At 35.6% G+C, this 18155-nt stretch overlaps 1 protein-coding gene and 1 long non-coding RNA gene across 2 annotated transcripts; both read left to right on the top strand.

Annotated features, from left to right (window-relative positions):
- The first annotated feature begins 3861 nt into the window (after window positions 1-3861).
- LOC145213397 (uncharacterized) lies at window positions 3862-4575 on the top strand. Its single transcript, XR_013856827.1, has 2 exons — window positions 3862-4212; window positions 4314-4575. It is a non-coding gene; the product is annotated as an uncharacterized LOC145213397 (long non-coding RNA).
- Window positions 4576-9022: 4447 nt separating this feature from the next.
- Window positions 9023-16647, top strand: LOC145213396 (ER lumen protein-retaining receptor 2). Its single transcript, XM_080081648.1, has 6 exons — window positions 9023-9184; window positions 14173-14273; window positions 14689-14847; window positions 14929-15043; window positions 15748-15885; window positions 16089-16647. The coding sequence occupies exons 1-6, from the start codon at window positions 9094-9096 to the stop codon at window positions 16121-16123; spliced, it is 639 nt and encodes a 212-aa protein (XP_079937774.1). The 5' UTR covers window positions 9023-9093; the 3' UTR covers window positions 16124-16647.
- Window positions 16648-18155: the final 1508 nt, after the last annotated feature.

The following is an 18155-nucleotide window of genomic DNA, read 5'->3' as shown; positions in this document are numbered from 1 at the left end:
AAACAAGTAAAATAAAAAACATTGAAAATAGCATTTGACATTTTACGTTTCAGATTCAAATGCGATTTGGGATGAAAGAAGCGAAAGTGTTGCTACGCAGTATATGCATGACGCCAGAACATACATTTCAAACGAAACATGCAAAAAGCCAAATGGCACAACGAAACCAATAAATACACAAATATTGAATTACATGAAAGCAAGAGTAAATGCGCATTTTTACCAATGCCTTGAAAAAAAATGGGTGAAAGGTGCACTGTGTATTTTTTCAAAATTATTCACTACTCGGCAATTAATAGATCAACAAATTTGATTTATACATAGCCCAACTATCCTTGACTATTACTTAGTGATTTTATGCTAAAGCTTTAAACAAAACTTTTCTTTGTTTAGATCGTCAATGCTGTTTTCATCAAGTGTGGCGAAAGCCAATAAATAGAACAAGGTCAAGTGCATTTTCTAAGGCCAATTTCAAAGAATTTCAATCCAAAAGAAACGCACAGGACTGTGTTTTTATTTCCTCACAATCAGAACAGAACAGCACAGAGTTGTTGGAGGTAGTGACAAAAATATTTCGAGTTACTGAAGCTAAAAAAATTGACAATGATGCATTGTATCAAGTCAGCTGTGCAGGTTTAATGCTTGTCCTAGTAAGTTAACTTTAGTGCAAACCCGACCTGAACTGCTTGAGCTATGAAACCTTTTCGTCAACAAAGAACCTCGGAGTTGTAAGCGTATTTATGATCCAAATTGCCAAGTGGTTAGTGCAACCGCCTTGTGCTCACAAGCTAACCATTTCTCGACCACATGTGTTTCCTAGCGCAAGAAACTTAAGTGACATTGCTCCAACCCCGAAGATAGGTCTAGCGGACCTTATATAAAATAATATTAAGGTCAGCATAATAAGAAGTTTTAAGTGAGCTTGTTTAATTCAACTTTACCATCTCAACAAAAAACGTCTAAAAAAGAGTTGCTAAATTCCAGTTAATAACCTGAGCCAATTTAAATCGTCGGTGCATCTTGGGGTGGTAAACGGTTTCCCCTCTGTTAGTTTTCGGCAAGGTTATTGACCCTAACCGGTTACGAAATATGCTAACAGGTAACCGTTTCCGTTTTGAAACGTAAAAGCTTCGACTACAATTGTGATGTTTTGTGATTGCTATGTTTCCATATACTTCTGTAAGCCAGTTGCTTTAGTGCAGTGGTTCTTAACCTTTTTATAACGGCCGAACCCCTACGATATTCTTCAGCCTTTGGTCGAACCCCAAAGTTACATCCATTTGGTTGGTGGGTTATAATTAGTTTTTGTTCAAACGTAGTGGCAACGGTTACTGTTTGTCATTTTGTTCAATTCTGACATAATAATACAAGCAACTTGTTACAGGATTGCTTTAATTCGGGCAATTTTTAGTTTTTACCAAAATGAAGCATTGAATTTTTAGCATCTGTTCACAAACATGAAAAAGATGAAGTAAAAAGGTTTTGCTGCCAACAAAATTTCGTTGCATGTGTTTCTGCTTGCCAACAACGCGAACAATGCTCTTTGTTACGTCAAAAAAGAAAATAAAACCTTAGTGCAGGGGTGCACAACCATTTTGCTAGGACGGCCGCATTACAGATTGTTATTCCACCAACGGCCGCCATTTACCTGCTTTTTGTTTTAGAATACTTCCTTTATATCATGTATTTACCAGTGGCGTAGGCAGCCAAAAATTTTGGGAGGGGCCAAATAATTTATTCCATGTCTGCATAAAGAAAATAAGTATGGATTTCGGCCTACAACTTGGTGACAAAAGTCATTTTTGGTAATTTATATATTCCTTTGATAGTTAAGAGAAGAAACCACAATAATGAAGGACGAAACTACACAAAATTAAAGTTTGTCAATGTACAACTTTGAAAATTTGGGAGGGGCCATGGCCCCTTTGGCCCCTCCCTGGCTACGCCACTGGTATTTACCATCTAATAGCGGCCAAAAAGCCCAGATGAATTTCTAGCTTGGTCCACACATTGAGCTACACAGCGAGGAGATCAGTCTTAAGTGTTTATAATGTCATAATCTATATTGTGATGCTTGTGGTACCTGTTTTGTTCGCATTGTTGGCACACAATAAGCCTAAGTTACCCCTGCCTAAGTTTAACCTTCCAGTGTTTTGATATTTGGCAAATACAAATTGCCGTTTTTAGCGACCATAGACCCTAAAGTTTGACAAAAACGAGTATTTGTATTGTACTTCAAAAAGACCTTCGTCGAACCCCTGATTCTGCATTGCCGAACCCCTGGGGTTCGATCGAACCCCGGTTAAGAACCAATGCTTTAGTGTTTATTTGCTGTCAGGAAAGGATCTAGGGCCGGCATACCGGCCTATAGTTGATGCATTTTATTCAGAAACAACTATAATTCTGTTAATAGGCTATTGCTGCCTGGTATGATGTATAACCAAGTATTGCTCATCTGCAATGCTTGATTATAATTCTGTTAAACCTGGCCGAGCCAAAAAATCGTCTAACGTATGTTTTCCAAAGAATCTTAGGAGTTTGTAAATTAATTTTGGCGTGACAACAAATATAGAAAACTTTCGTGATTTCAATTGTAACGTTAGTAACTCTAACAATCCTGTGGGTAAAACTAATGCTGCTTGTTGTTGTGGAATACTTGTGCAAAGAGCAAATTATCTGTTAGAATTGTTACCTTTTCGCTGAGAGATATGTTTTGGCTTTAACAGAGAATTTTAAAAACGTGAAAAGTGTGCACACTATTTTGAGCCATTACAATTTCTTTCCTGTAGGCTACACATGCCTATTTTAGCGTAGCCCAAAAGGTGTAGACCACAGCCTTTCACAAACGAAATTGCAATGGTTTAAAGCAGTGGTTGTCACTATTTTTACGTTGTCTTGCGAAATTGACATTTCTGTATTTCAGGGTAACTTCGTGTTGGTTAAAAAAGTTTTTCTTCACAGCAGCAAATTCAAAAACACCGATCGGAGAACTTTTCGACTGCGGAGAACCTTAGCATGGAAAGATTCGGAGACTTGTTAGATATCACTATGGTCTGTGATAGGTATGTTAAGATTCCTAATTTTGTGATGGCTTTTGCAAAATTTGACATAAGCATGATAAGACTAATTTAAATAAATATAACGTAACGTTTCCTCTAAAACAAACTTTCTGGAGCATTCATTTAAGTAATTAGTCAAATTTGTTCATTAAAAAATAATTCCCCCTGAAGCCAGACGACTTTGCTGAGTTTGGTACGTTTGTCGCCTTAAAGTTTCAGGCTTAAACTAATCGTATCCCTTACTGGAACAGGAATAAACCTATACGCATTTTCAAAATAATAATGAAAAGTTTCTGAACCCATTGCACAAAAGGGCTTATTTGCAGGAGGTGATTGAGGTAAACAAAACAGAAGTTACCTATATAATGTTAGGAAAAAATACTCTCGAATTTTATTTTTTCAGGCAATATAACGCTAATGCTGGGTTGGGGAAGTAATTTCAAAGGTCCTCACAACATGATCAAATTGTCCAATTTCATCAACCGAAGATGTCACCCAGTATTGAACTTTATTTTTTACCAAATAAAAATGTGTAAATTACAAATGTGAGTTGGACCAACGACACATAGACAAAAGATAAAAATTTCGGAAATTGTTCGAAATTCGACCATCATCAAAGATTGTACATGGCTTGTATTCAAGTAAATTAGCCTATACATATGCAGCATGATGCTTAATGACAAATTACAAATAGAGGTCACATACCGTCTCAAAGTTTTACCCGTTATTTATATGCATTGTTGCACAACTATCACCGTTTATTAGCGGTTAGACCAGGGGTGGCCGACCTCCGGCCAATTGTATGGTTAAAAGTGGCGCATCCATGTAAGTTGTTACAGGGACGGGTTGTTACAACGCGAATAACTTCGGCTATGTTTTAATAAAACCGCTGGAATTACGCATGTCGGTTGGTACATCCGGGACGCCAGCGTGACAAAATTTGGTTAAATTTGTGCGGGTATTCGCCGACTTCTATGATTTCAAGTTTTTTTGTCAAGTGATAGTGGTATGTTAGTACCTTGTAAAAGAATAAAGTTGCAAACTTTACGTAATTTTAAGTCCAGATTGGTTTAAGTTGCACCATGCTGGTGGGATGAGTTGTTACAAGGTGTACCACATCTGGAACAATGATTATCGTATGGGCCTGAGAAAGGTAATACTTAACTTTTGTTAATAAATAATGTGCTTAAAATGGTGTTTGGTGACAATATGTTGTTATTGCAAGCTCTTTTTAATTATGTGTGTAAAATCCAGGTTTTGGACCAAGTTTGAGAACTTAACTACTATATCGAGGACAAGAAACTGTAAGGACTATAGGATGTCATTCATTTCATGGTTAAAGTTATGTCAAAAGTTAAAGTTTGTGAATTCATTGACATAAAGTACTTTAAAAATGAATTTGATTGTAAACTGTGTTGTGTTCATTCTATAAACCTTTTGATCTGTTTTGTTTTTTAAATAAACAACATGATTTGTGACATACAATGATACTTGACATTACAATACTCACATTGTACATTTAAGCTTGTGATGTGACTTTTATTTTATGCAAGAAACTTAAATGTTGGTGCAAAACAAGATACTTGATATTGCTAACATTCCAAAATGTTTACTTTTGGACTCTAAACAACTGTTTTGTTCACTTCAGAAACAAAGATGTCACCAATTTAGCAAATTTGGATTGGAATTTCTGAATCGTGATGAACAAAATTGTATAAATTGATCATAACTCAAAATAAATAGTTAAGATGAGTAAAAGTGGTTTTATTATATTTATGTTACAAAACATACAATAAAAGAAATAGAAATTGTCACATTTGTGGATGTGGAAACCACCCTAAAGTACTGTAACAACTTCCCCCACCATGGGGTGAGTTGTTACAACAGAGCATCAACCAGAAAACATGACATTTTTTTTACAAGTATCAATTAATTTTGTTGGTAACATGTTTACTAGACTTAGGGGCATATCAAACTTCATGCAAAAAATCAGGATGATCTGAATAATAATTTAACCCCAAAATTGCAGCGAAACACATTTTGTAACAACCCACCCCACTCTCCCCTACATTTCAGGCTCGGTCCAGTTGTTGTCCAACCTATTACCTATTGTTGGGCTACTTGATATGGCTCACGGACGCTGTATTTTGTCTAAATTAATACAGCGGGTATAGGGAAAAACATATAGCCTAAATTGTTTAATGCTTTTTGATTATATGTATATCAACATAAGAAGTGCTATTAAACAGTAGTATGCTACCCAACATCACAAAATGCGGCTTTCGTTTAAGTAGGCCTAAATACGGTATATCCGAAGTGTTGTGACATCGATTTTCTAAACCAAATGTAGAAACGTGGGTATGGACAAAAATTGATTGGTAACACTGAACTGCTCAGTAACGTCGGCCGGATATCTGGATCTGTAGGAGTGGGGCGCTGAATTTAACACACAAGCACGAAAATTATAGTTGTTCCGCCAATGGCAATAATGCGGCAATATTTACTTAAACTCGTTGCTGCAAACAGAGCGTAATGGTGCAGAGGAGCAGTTGTAACGTTTCTGTATTACATAGTCACGTGCCTTATGGCCCTTCGAATTTTGCAGAGTTTCTAGCCCCGTATTTCTAAGTATGTATTATAGTGTCATAGGCAAATCCAAAACGTCATGTTTGCCCGCTTGGACTGCTATAGATAATGTCTAATTCGGCAAACAAGAGGAAAATGGTGGTAATTCTAATCTAATTTACAGTTTTCCTAAAGTCGCTAGATAGTCCAACGGTATTTTGAGGCATGTGATACGAGCATGCGTTTCATTTTCAAAGCGCACAAAGCCACATCATCAACAAGACCAAGCCACATCAATGAAACCTGTTTTTCTATATTTGTCACTGTGACGCACAGCATGAACCAGTATTCTATGTTCATTTGTATTTTCAGTCATTATAAATTTTCAATCTTGAGATAAATAAGTAAATCAAGTATTCCTGCGTTTATAAGAGGCTTTAAATAAAATGTTTTTGACCTAAGTGTGACAGATTTGGAGGCCCACAGTGCTCTACTGTGCCTTTTGGGTGAATCAACTACATGAGTAATACTTCTGATGTCTGTGATTATCTTCCTTGCCGTTTGTAAGAGGATATTCAGTGCACATTGTTTCAAAGAAGTTGGTAAAAAAGTTGCCTCGAACCCATGACTCTAGTTCCATTAAGGACAACGCATTTTTTTCTAAATGTTTCCAGGGGGCTTCGTATTCGACGTCAAGAAGTTTTAAAAACCCATTTAAGATAAAAGGATAAAATGTATGCCTCGACGTCCAACATATTTGCACCTCCATTATCAACGTTCGCGATAAGAATGTTACGTTTTATTCTCTCCCACCTCGAGCCCCATACAAACTGGAAAATAATGTTTTTAGTTTGCGTAAAAATATATTCGGAAGGGACTAATCAACTATGTATTTAGATTTTTTTAGCCACCCACCATTTGCGTCCCCTGGTGTATAGATCAGGCTTTTGTCGCAATCCCATTCAAGCGTAACGATGCGTGTCGTGAGATACGCCACGTCACGTTAGTGCTTTCCTGCTTGTTCGACTTGTCTGAGTTGTGGTCTCGTCTCGACCGTTTCAGACAAATGTTTAGGTTTTGCGTGAAAAAAATGTTTTATTGTACGTTTTTGTAATGATATGGCTGTAGAAAGTCGGTAAAAGTTATGCGTGTTGTTTATAAAGTTGTTTTATGGTGTTATAGCCTCGGTAGCTCAAAAGGTAGAACTTATTGGTAAATCCCTGGCATTGAAGTTATAAATAAAACCTAAAAACTTTGATTGCTTGGTGCATTATTACCAGCACTTGGTTTACCATAAAAAGCTGCATCTTTCTATGGCATGGTGTACTATATTATTTGGTTTACCTTTGAATCGTTTTGGGAGCTTAACATCGGCTTGGTGAACATAAATTGTTTAGTGTACCTTTATATTGCTTGGTGTTTCTTTATACCACTTTGTGCACCTTCATATCGTCATCGCTTGGTGCAGTTTATATCACTTAGTGGACTTTGACATCACTTGGTGTATAACAGTGCACCAAATGATTCAAGTGATCTTAAATGTTTTAGATGTATTCTTGGTTTTGACAAAAGAGCATTTTTTCTGTGTGAGCTACAAAAGATGTTTGTTAGGTGGGGCGACACTTAAAGCAATGAAGCGCTGACTTTAACAGCCCAAAACAGCAAAACCTTTGGCACACGACTGAGTGTTTTACTGAAAACCTCTGAATTGCTGGTAAAAATGCTGAATTTGTTGACACAGGAGTTTTAGAAAAATTTTGATGTTAACATTTAATGATTTGCCATTTATGGCCTTGGCATTTCACTGAACATCAGAAAATTGCTGTATCCTATTCAGTAATGAGCAGGGTTTAAATCTTATGCTAAACCTCACCCCAACCTAAATAGTAGTGATGGGACGGGTACCCGGTACTCGGTACTCGGTATCGATGGTATCGAACGATTTCAGTGGTATCGATACTCGTACTCGGTATCGAAATTTTTTGTCTCAGTTTTCGATACCAACGTGCGAGTACCGAAGGTCCATTTACACCATAAGAATACGGGCAACTTTATGCCAATATTTGCTTCGGACAGCATAAAATTGGAAAAAAGTTCCGCCAGGTTACGTATATTTTTTTCACTATCGTATGGAGATAACATTTTTCTGCATGTGTGTGTGCACGCCTGTACCCCGGCCATGACAGATAAATTAGTCAGTGATATACAACTAAGTACAACACTGTACTTAAGTACTCGGTAATCGTACTCGGTACTCGGTATCGAAGGTATATACATGTGGTACTCCTACTCGGTATCGGTACTCGCTTCAAAACCTGGTATCGTCCCATCACTACTAAATAGCACTAATTGTAAGCACTTTACCCGTAATTTTGTGGTTTCAGCATTTCAGTGTCCCCTGTTAGGCCAGATTGGAAAGTATTATTTTTGCGCGGAGGATATTTTTTCCGTCAAAATAATTGCGCGGAATTACAATATTGTGTGCGGATTGATAGACTTTTGATTGACAGGTGGATATAACGATTACCGCAATGTGTATGTAACGCTTGCAAGACTATCCAGCCGACAAAAAGAACAACTAAATAAAGTAATAAACACGACAAATCTTCAGTTTTGCTCTATTGCACATGCAGCTGTTCTGCTAGATTCTACAATTTTTCATTTTCATAACGATTCAAACATTTTGCTGGTTTGTTTTATGGGGATAGTTTATAATTGCCAAATTGCTCTTAACTGTTGTTAATTATTTGTCATACAGAAAACATGATTTTATGCAACTTGCCCAGCCGACAGTTACTTTATTAGTCAAACTATGTCCTAAAAATACTCATAAATGTACTTTTAACGACTACGTTAGCGAAATAGAAATGTTATTTCAAGCGTGACGATCGGTAAGTTTTGATGTGCTTGACTGATTTACGTGGGTTGTTCGCGAAATAAGGCTTGTGACGACATGGAACTTCATTGTGCAACGAAAATATAAAATTTTAAAGAAATTTATCATAGTTACCTACGAAAGCTGTGCTAAGTTGCGCGGACAACATTTTTTTGCGCGGATTACACGTAAAAAGCCTAAATTTGCGAGGATTACAAGGGGAAATCCAAAATAATCCAAAAAAAAATATAGGATTTATCCAGGCCATTCTTTCCAATCTGGCTGTTAGGTACATATAATATCATGACAGTTGCAGAGGTGACTTGTTTTTGAACAATTTTTTTTTGACTGGACCATAAACCCTAAGCTTGCTATCATCACAGTAAGTCCAGTGTTTTTACATTGCTTGCCAGAGATCTCGTTGGGAACTGCCATATTTTGCAGACTGGATATATATATATTTCTGACACTTAGAAAATGCTACAAGTTGTAAATGCTGAACTATATATCATTTACAATCATTTATTGCTTGTTTTCCTTTGTTTTAGGTAATTCACATTTTGTTGTTAGGTATAAACCCTACAAAATAAAAAAATGAATGTTTTTCGTCTGACTGGAGACCTTTCCCATTTGGTAGCAATTATTCTGCTACTTTTAAAAATTTGGAAAACGAGATCATGTGCTGGTATGTATTTTTTGTTTCATTTATTTTGTTTGTGAAGTAATATAATTGTATTCTTTAAACCTGGGGTGTGCAACATTTTTCATCCATAATTTCGGACATCAAGCGAGGGCCATACAATTTTTTCCCATACACAACAAAATTGAAATTGTTTCAAAGCATCAATATGTTTATTTTCTAAAACATAGAGTTTCCCTGCAACACTGACTTTCACAACAAAATAATTGTTTACTAGACAAAGGGAATTATTACATCACATTCGGTGAAGCACTTGCAAACTGCTGTATGGCCGACCGTTTGGAAAACAGTAGTTTAGCTCAGGGGTCACCAAACTTTTTTTACTGCAGGCCGGATAAGTTTAAATATGATTTGCACTGGCCGCATAGTTTACATGCCCTAGCGCCGCCTTTTCAAACTTAGCATGTGAGGCGACGTTTTAGGTGCGCCAAGAAATGGTCTTTCTACAACCCTATTTAAAATCTGGTGATGCGACTGTTAAATGGGTATAGGTTGTCTCTTTCGAGCAACGCTTGTATATTACGGCACAAGTAACAAAAAAGGCAATGGTTTGGGCACAATTGACACTTGTAGTTTTGTCTGTGACAGAACAAACTGGCTTTAGATCAATCGTGAGCGTTGTAATCTTATAAAACTAGGTAATATTATTCTACATATCATGACAGGAAAACTTTCGTGAGGAGTAGATTTATTTTTGAATGTTACAAAGTTATCAATACCATTTGGCAAACCAAAAATTGTGGTCGGGGGCTAGATCCGGCCCGTGGGCTGTATTTTGGTGACCCCTGGTTAAGCTTCTTATTGTTACTTATATATATAGTATAGCAACTTAGGAGTTTTACCAAAAACTAGTGGAAAATTTTCCTGAATTTCCAAAAGAATTTCACCTTTTCTCTGAATCATTGTGTTGGTGAGAGCCACACTAAATATCTTGGCGGGCCGGATTGTGATTAGTGGACCGCTTGTTGCACACCCATGCTTTAAATCAGAAAACAAACAGCGGGTACCGGGGATAATACATAAATTTACTGATTTCTGCAAACTGGTGAGCTTTAATGTGAATTAGCTTGGCCAAATTTAAAAACAACTTTTGGGATCTTACATTGAGCATAATAATGAACTCTGAATGCTAATGTTTAAACAATGCCTGAATTGCATGAAATTAGGACAGATTGTGCAATTTGCCAGTAGTAAGAGCTAATTGTTGTGTTTTCGCTTATTTTCTCTGTTTACCCCTTTAGTTTTCAGATAGCACATACAATAGAAAAACCTTAAAAAATGAATAGGATGAAATTTGGATAGTTTGTAGCGCATATAGCATGTTTATTTATGCACAGTACCAATCACTGTGTTTGACCTTACAACCCCAAACTTTCACATGGTTATCTCTTAAATGCATTATTTACAACTTTGCATGTGTGGGGACCGTAGAGTTTCTGCTTGCAGAAACAACTAAGGTTATAAAAGACAGTGCATGATATGGGACCCAATATAAAATAAGTGTAGGGAATTTTTTTTTTTCAAATAGGTTATAGTGTATATGCAAGGGCAATATGTGCTAAGCCAACCTTCTAGTTATATAGTCAAGTGGGGTAAAAAAAAACATTTTTTTGAAACTTTGTTGCCGAAGTTTTATTTTGGGCAACAAAAGGTCAGTTTTTCTTCCCAACAAAGCTGATAGGACTACTTATACAGTTATGTGACAAGTTTTTGATTTTACTAAAAAAACAAAAAAAAATATTTTACAAAAACTGTTGTTCTTTTTTAACCCCAAAAAGGTACAAAAAAAATGTCGGGGTAAAAAAAACTAGTGGACATTAGGACCATTTATGTGGCAGTTGGAACTTCAATTCAATTATATGAACTTAATAAACCATCTTAAAGTCAAAGATAAGACTGAAATTTCATTACTAACTCTGTTACAATAAATAAGCCAAAAAAACACATAATAAAACACTTTCAAATTGGTGCTAAGACTTTCCATGGCTTTGTACCTTTATTGCACTGCATTTATTGCCTTTGATTTAGTCTTTTTTTCATTTACCAGTCTTTTGTTGGTATGCAACTAGGTTTAAATAGAGCTCACCCACTTGCTGACCAGTCATGTAACCTAAAACCTTATTGAAATGAAGTTTAATTTTCTACCCCAAACTGATTGAATTACCACCTAATGATTTGATAACCTCTTTTTCTTACTTTGTAGCATTTTTCTTTAGGTCTGGACCCCAATTTGTACTTTTAGTCATGCAGGTATACTTTTTGGTAAAAAATCCTCCAAAACCGGGCCCCAAAGCAATTTTATGCAAATTTGTTTTAAGTACATGTTTTATAGGCTTTCTTTTTTGTTTTCTAAACTTCCAGGTCACAAATAAAAATGTTTAGGCAAAAAAAATTTTTGGGGTGTAAAAAATACATAGTTTTTTATTACCCCATTCCTATAGAATCGTTTGGGGTAAAAGCGAACAACAAGATATCTGAAAAAATTTAGAAGCTAGCCAAGTGGAGTCTTTTTTGTTTAATAGGTCATAGTTATAACACAACACAGAACAAAGGTCATTGACACCAAACTTGTAATAAAAAATATGCAGGAAAGTTTCTCAAGGTTGTTGAAGACTTTTTAAGATACGAATTTTACTACTGTTGTTTCAACCTGCAGAACATTGCCTAGAAACAAAATCTGAGAATGGTTTATGGCTTATTGTTTAGGCAGAGAATAAATACATCATGAAAAAGAAAGCATTTAAAAAATTTTTTTTTAGCTGTGAGGGTATTGTTTTTTTTTACCCCAACTTCAGCAAAAAATTTTTTTATTCCATTTGACTATATGCCTAATTGCTCATATTATCTATGGCAAGCAAGGTATCTGTTCATAATACTCTCAATGATTGTGATAAACGACAATATATTGTGTCCAGTTTATTATAGGTCCCCTTCCCAGAAGGGGACACGTATTGTTTTTGTCTATTTTTTTTTTCTTTTTTTCCGTCTAACACGGATTTGTTCCCACGTTTTGGTCAACAAAGAATGGTTCAAACTTTTTCAAATTTACACACATTGTAGATATTGGTTTAAAGATGGTCCATGTGAATTTTGACCCCATTTGATTTCTTGGTTTACCCACAGCCCCCTAAAACGTGAAATTTTTAATGCGGATTTGTTCCCACGTTTTGGTCAACAAAAAATGGTTCAAACTTTTTTAAATTTACACACATTATAGATATTGGTCTAAAGATGGTCCATGTGAATTTTGACCCCATTTAATCCATCGGTTCACCCACAGCCCCCCAAAACGTGAAATTTTTAAAACGGCTATACTTGCTATAGCAGATGATTCTGGAGTTTCATACTTTTTTGATTGGTACAATGCAGCAGATTTTTAAGTATTTTGTAACTTGAAATTGTATATATTGATTTTCTACTCTTTACCCCCAAATATTTGTTTGTTTGTTCACATGTTAATGAGGTCAGAAATACAAGACTTAACCTGCTGAAATTTTAAACAGCTGTGGACAGGGTGCTCCTTGTTGGCTGTTAAAAATTTCAGTGCAATCGGCTCAGTAATAGTAAAAATATGTTTTTACATGCCTTCTTTTGTCAAATTTGTTCTCGCTCAGTGCACAGCTGACACAATGGGAGTGATTGACGATAGTGGCGCATGGAAAAAATGCCTCGGGTTCACGCATGAACGCAATCGTGACTTGACCATTTTCTCACTGGTTGGAATTAAGATGTTACGATGTTAGTGATATTGCACTGTAAACGTTAACGCTGCGGGGTCACAGCAGGGCCAGGCGGTGTGATTGACGTCATGACCGTATTTGCCAGTCGCTCAGTGCACAGTTGACGCAATGGGAGTGATTGACAATTGTGGCGCATGGAAAAAATGCTTCTGCTTCACGCATGAACGCAGTCGTCACTTGACCATTTTCTCACTGGTTGGAATTAAGATGTTACGATGTTAGTTATATTGCGCTGTAAATGTTAATGTAGGTCAACTTATTCATCTTTCTAAACGCAGAGCGACAACGCAGCACGATTTGTTACACCTGTGTAACGTGACTTCTTGAACTGAAAGCGTTAACAAAACTGTTTCAGAACAGGTTTTGGACATAAAAAGTCCAGCTAAGCAATCGTATTGTTGGTATGTGGAAACTTAACAGCGCCAGGGAGCGCTATGTGCGGATTAAAAATCATATTTCAACAAACAAAGGGCTGTGACTGTTACAAAACAAAAGTTTATAAATATTTCTTTAACACAACAAATGTCATCTGTGCAATTCAAATTCTTACCTAGGATATGCATGCGCCCTTCATCCTTTTACGAATTTGAAATATATGTGTGTGTGGGGACCCATTGGTTTTTGCTTGCAAAAACAATGATGTTGTAACAGGCCACAAAAGTATTGGTACCATACTGAATGTATCCATCAAATATATATCCCTTACAATTATAATGAATGGTGCGTAAATATGGCACAGTTTCTGTAAAATGGAATATATAGGAAAACCAGTATTCCAGTTTAACAATGATTGTGCCTATTTTTACTGTTACCAAATTGCGTATGCACATGTTTGGGGACCCATTAGATTATGCTTGCAGAAACAATTATGGTATAAGTGCCAGAAAAAAGATAGGGACCCAATGAAATGGAGGTGCCAAATATATATATATCCATTATAAATATAGTAAATGGTATATGTGATACATCGTTAAATATGATGTAGTATATATAAACTGGCAATATATATATAGGAAAACCACTATTTTAGTTATTATGTTGTATTTGAAGACAGTCTTAACAAAGTCATTTGATAAAACTCTTGAATATTTTAACTCCATCCAAAACGATTCTGATCTCCGTTCGATAAAAATGTGGTATTGTTCATATTTTTATAGACATAGTGTTTTACTTTGTTTACTGGATTGATTATTTTTTTTCACTTTTTAACAGCTCTTTTTCATTGTTTTTAAGGTATATCGGGAAAAAGCCAGGTGATGTTTGCACTTGTGTTTACAACGCGATACCTTGATCTATTTACAAACTTTATTTCTCCATACAACAGTGTAATGAAGGTTAGTGTTCTGTTTAAAGTTTGACTTACATAATTTCTTAATATATATTTTGAAACCACCTAAAACAAATTTAAGTGTATATTTAAAAAAAAAAAATTAAACACCTTTTTTGGAAAAATTCGCAATGAGTATCAAACCGTAAATAAACTTTGAAAGGTGTCCTTTTAGATTTTGCCAAAATCCCACTGTTTGAGACATTGCAATTCACAGATGTATAAGTTACACTTTCCTGCACTTTTTAGTATAGACTTGGGTCCAGTTTTTCCATTAATCACCTATAAATAAATCAAAACATTTAAGAACAAACTTTTTAATAAAATCCTATTAACCCCCACAAAACCATTATACCATATGATGAGTGATGGTTATTAGAATCATACTGTTTACCCAAAACTATCTGTGTGCATTGGTTTAGGTAATTTACCTGGGTTGTTCTTATGCAACGGTTTACATGATCTACATGAAGTTTAAAGCTTCCTATGATGGAAACCATGATACTTTTCGAGCTGAATTTTTGATTATTCCAGTTGGTGGCTTAGCTTTTCTTGTCAACCACGAGTTTACACCACTAGAGGTTTGTTTTGGGGTTTAGTATGTTAAAGATCAACAAGTAATCCGCAGACAAGCCGATACATAAAGTCCTGTTTCTGTACAGATTTTGTGGACATTTAGCATATATCTGGAAAGTGTGGCAATTCTTCCTCAGTTGTTTATGATAACCAAAACTGGTGAAGCTGAAACAATCACCACACATTATCTGTTTGCTTTGGGTCAGTGGAATATATGATATATTTATATATATATGTGTGTGTGTGTGATGTTTTAAATGTTAAGTTCTACCTAGACACCCAGTTTTACGGAATTGCAGGGTTATTGATGTAGAACAGGGGTCACCAAACTACGGCCCGCGACCACATTTTTTGGTTTGTCAAATCGCATTGATAACTTTGTAACATTTAAAAATTAATCTACTTCTCACGAAAGTTTTCCTGTCGCGATATGTCCCAGGATTGACCCAAAGCCAGTTTGTTAGGTCACAAACAAGACTAAAAGTGTTAATTGTGCGCAAACAATTGCTTTCTTTAGTCACTTGTGACGTAATATGCAAGCGTTGCTTGTAAGATGAGACTAACTATGCAATTTAACAGTCGCATCACCAGATTTTCAATGGGATTATAGAAAGACCATATCTTAGCGCCCCTATCAAAATCGCCTTGCGGGCTAAGTTCGCAAAGACGGCGCTATAGGGCATGTAAACTATCCGGCCCGCGCGAATTATTATTAAACTTATCCGGCCCGCAGTAAAAAAAGTTTGGTGACCCCTGATGTAGAACACAATGTAATATAATGTGAAGTCAACAATCAATGTAATTTTTAAAATTCAAAATATTTATGTTAAATCACATGCTAAATCAGAAATTAATATCAAGACTTACTTGTAGAGGAAATGTTGTTATTAGAAATTTCTTCTCAGGTCTGTACAGAGCTTTGTATCTCATTAATTGGATATGGAGATACTACTTTGAAGGATTTTTCGACTTGATTGCCATTGTTGCAGGATGTGTTCAAACTATACTTTACTGCGATTTCTTTTATTTGTACATCACAAAAGGTAAATGACACTAAATTTGTTCCTGAGATAGTGGAATCCTTATGTTGTGATAATGGAAACATTATGATTTAAATTAATCTGGTTTCATATCTAATTGATATTCCACCAAGGTATCCCAAGGTTGTACCTTAATTTTCACAAAAAGAACATAAACCATCTTGAATTCAAAGGTTAAATATCAAATAAAACCTTATTTTTTACAGTGTTACATGGTAAAAAATTGAGCTTGCCAGCATGAATTGTATGTGATGAGACAGCAGGATTTGGATGAAGATCATTTGGCACTCTTTAAATTAGAATCGGTGTAATAATTTAGACAAAAAATTATACATGGTAGGCATGCTGGAATAGTTCATTGAAAAAAAATAGGCATAGTATTTCACGTGTTGCTTGTTAAGCACAATGAGCATGCTGTCTTATTACACTGTTTGTTGCATAACTGTATGACAAAAATTACCAGCCTTTATACCCAAATTGTGTATATAGACCATTTTTGTCATAAAATATACTGATCTTTGCTATGCTCTATTGTACAACTATTAAAATATTGCTGCATACCTATAGGGTAGTGACAAAAGCTGTCCAGTCCAAATTGTGTTTTTCCAAGGTTTTTTTTTATGGTTTTATTGATTTTTGTTAAACAAGTGATATCCTACTTGGTTGTGCAACATGAGACAGCGTATGGTGCATTTTGTTAGAGTCAAATGTAAAAATTAAGGAAATGCCTGTCTTGCAATACAGTATACAAAAAATGTGCAGTGATTTTACCTGTTGCTACTGGATCATAATGCGAGTTTAATCATATAACCGGAAAATTTACTGAATCTAAACAGTGTACTAAATACCAGTAATCACAGTACGCCAGGCCCTTAGAAGGCGCCATACCGAATCAGCCGTTCACCAAGCATGAATACCAGTAATAATTTTATTTTAGAAAACCGTAACGCAAATACCTCGATCCAAACCTGTGCGGTCTGCAGAGAAAAGGCGATGAGTTTAAACTGAAAGGAGACAGTGTAGTGTAGAGTCCGACCAGTTTTAACACGTAGAAAAAGAGTTGCAACGAAACAGAATGATCAGTTTTTGTAAATAGCTAATTTTGTGCATACATTCGGACTCAAAAATGACCGGTTTATCCTAAGTCGTTTCAAAGCCCTACGTTTTATAGATAGTGCTTAAAATGTAGGCTACAAATTATCTTCCAATTTTTGAGATATTATAATGCATGTTGGCATTCTGTGCTGAAAAAGGTAAGGCCAAACTTATTTTTTCTCCAGGTAAGGCCAAACAATCGGGCTTTATATACTATGCGTAGGCCAATTCAACCAGATTTGAAGGTCGAATCCGGATCTTAGGGTCGGATTTAGTTTTGAAACACGGGTTTCATTTGGGCTGACTACACATACGGCTTTATTTTCATTACAATTTTTAGTTGGTTTCAACTTACGGGCCTACCTCAGGATTGCTTTTGTAAGCATTACCTCCATGGCGACTTACGTTTAAACGCTCTAAGTTTAGGAGAATAATAATGGTTGGAATAACCGTTATTTTGTTATTCATAAAAAATTGTCGGTGCTTAAATTAGTTTTATTATTGACCTCTACTACGGTGGCCCACACGTGCAACTCAACAACTTTTTGGCAGACACTTATTTTTCAGTGCAAACATTTATTTTTCGATGCAAACATTTTATTTTTAGTGCAAACATTTTATTTTCAGTGCAAACATTTATTTTTCGATGCAAACATTTATTTTTCGATGCAAACATTTATTTTTCAGTGCAAACATTTATTTTTCGATGCAAAAATTTTTTGTAGTGCAAACATTTTTTTAGTGCAATTGTTTTTAGGAAACTTTTTTGGTGTTCATTATAGGGTGTGTCAAAATTTGTAAAATTGTGGAAACGTGATAAACCTTTACATTACACAGGCAATTGGTTGTAAACCTTGGCCACTAAACAATCAGCACTTTCTATAGTTAGTAAACGTTATAATAACAAGTAGCCTATGTTGTGGATTTAAAGTCAACATGAAATGTTTTTTTGCACTTGTCCACATTTACATTCTGTCTGTAGCCCAGTGGTTCTCAAACTTTTTTGTGTTGCGACGCCTCTGGAAAAGTTTTCTGGACTTGCGACGCACCAGCACATAAAAGTTAATGAGGGAACTTATCAATAAACAGTTAATTTAAATCTATTAAACAGCACTTAGAGAACAATTTTAGCTGTTTTTCGACAAAGTTATAAAACTGCACTCAACAGTCAACACTTT

Source organism: Phallusia mammillata, chromosome 2 (assembly GCF_965637545.1).
Source record: "Phallusia mammillata chromosome 2, kaPhaMamm4.hap1.1, whole genome shotgun sequence".
Taxonomy (NCBI): domain Eukaryota; kingdom Metazoa; phylum Chordata; class Ascidiacea; order Phlebobranchia; family Ascidiidae; genus Phallusia; species Phallusia mammillata.
Note: the sequence above shows the minus strand (reverse complement) of the source record. Positions and strands in the feature narration are given on the sequence as shown.

Excerpts from the sequence above, each read along its gene's own strand:
- LOC145213396 (XM_080081648.1), top strand. The coding sequence starts at position 9,094 with ATGAATGTTTTTCGTCTGACTGGAGACCTTTCCCATTTGGTAGCAATT. Across the intron at positions 15,044-15,747 it reads ACATTATCTGTTTGCTTTGG|GTCTGTACAGAGCTTTGTAT; the intron begins GTCAGTGGAATA and ends ATTTCTTCTCAG. Across the intron at positions 15,886-16,088 it reads TTATTTGTACATCACAAAAG|TGTTACATGGTAAAAAATTG; the intron begins GTAAATGACACT and ends TATTTTTTACAG.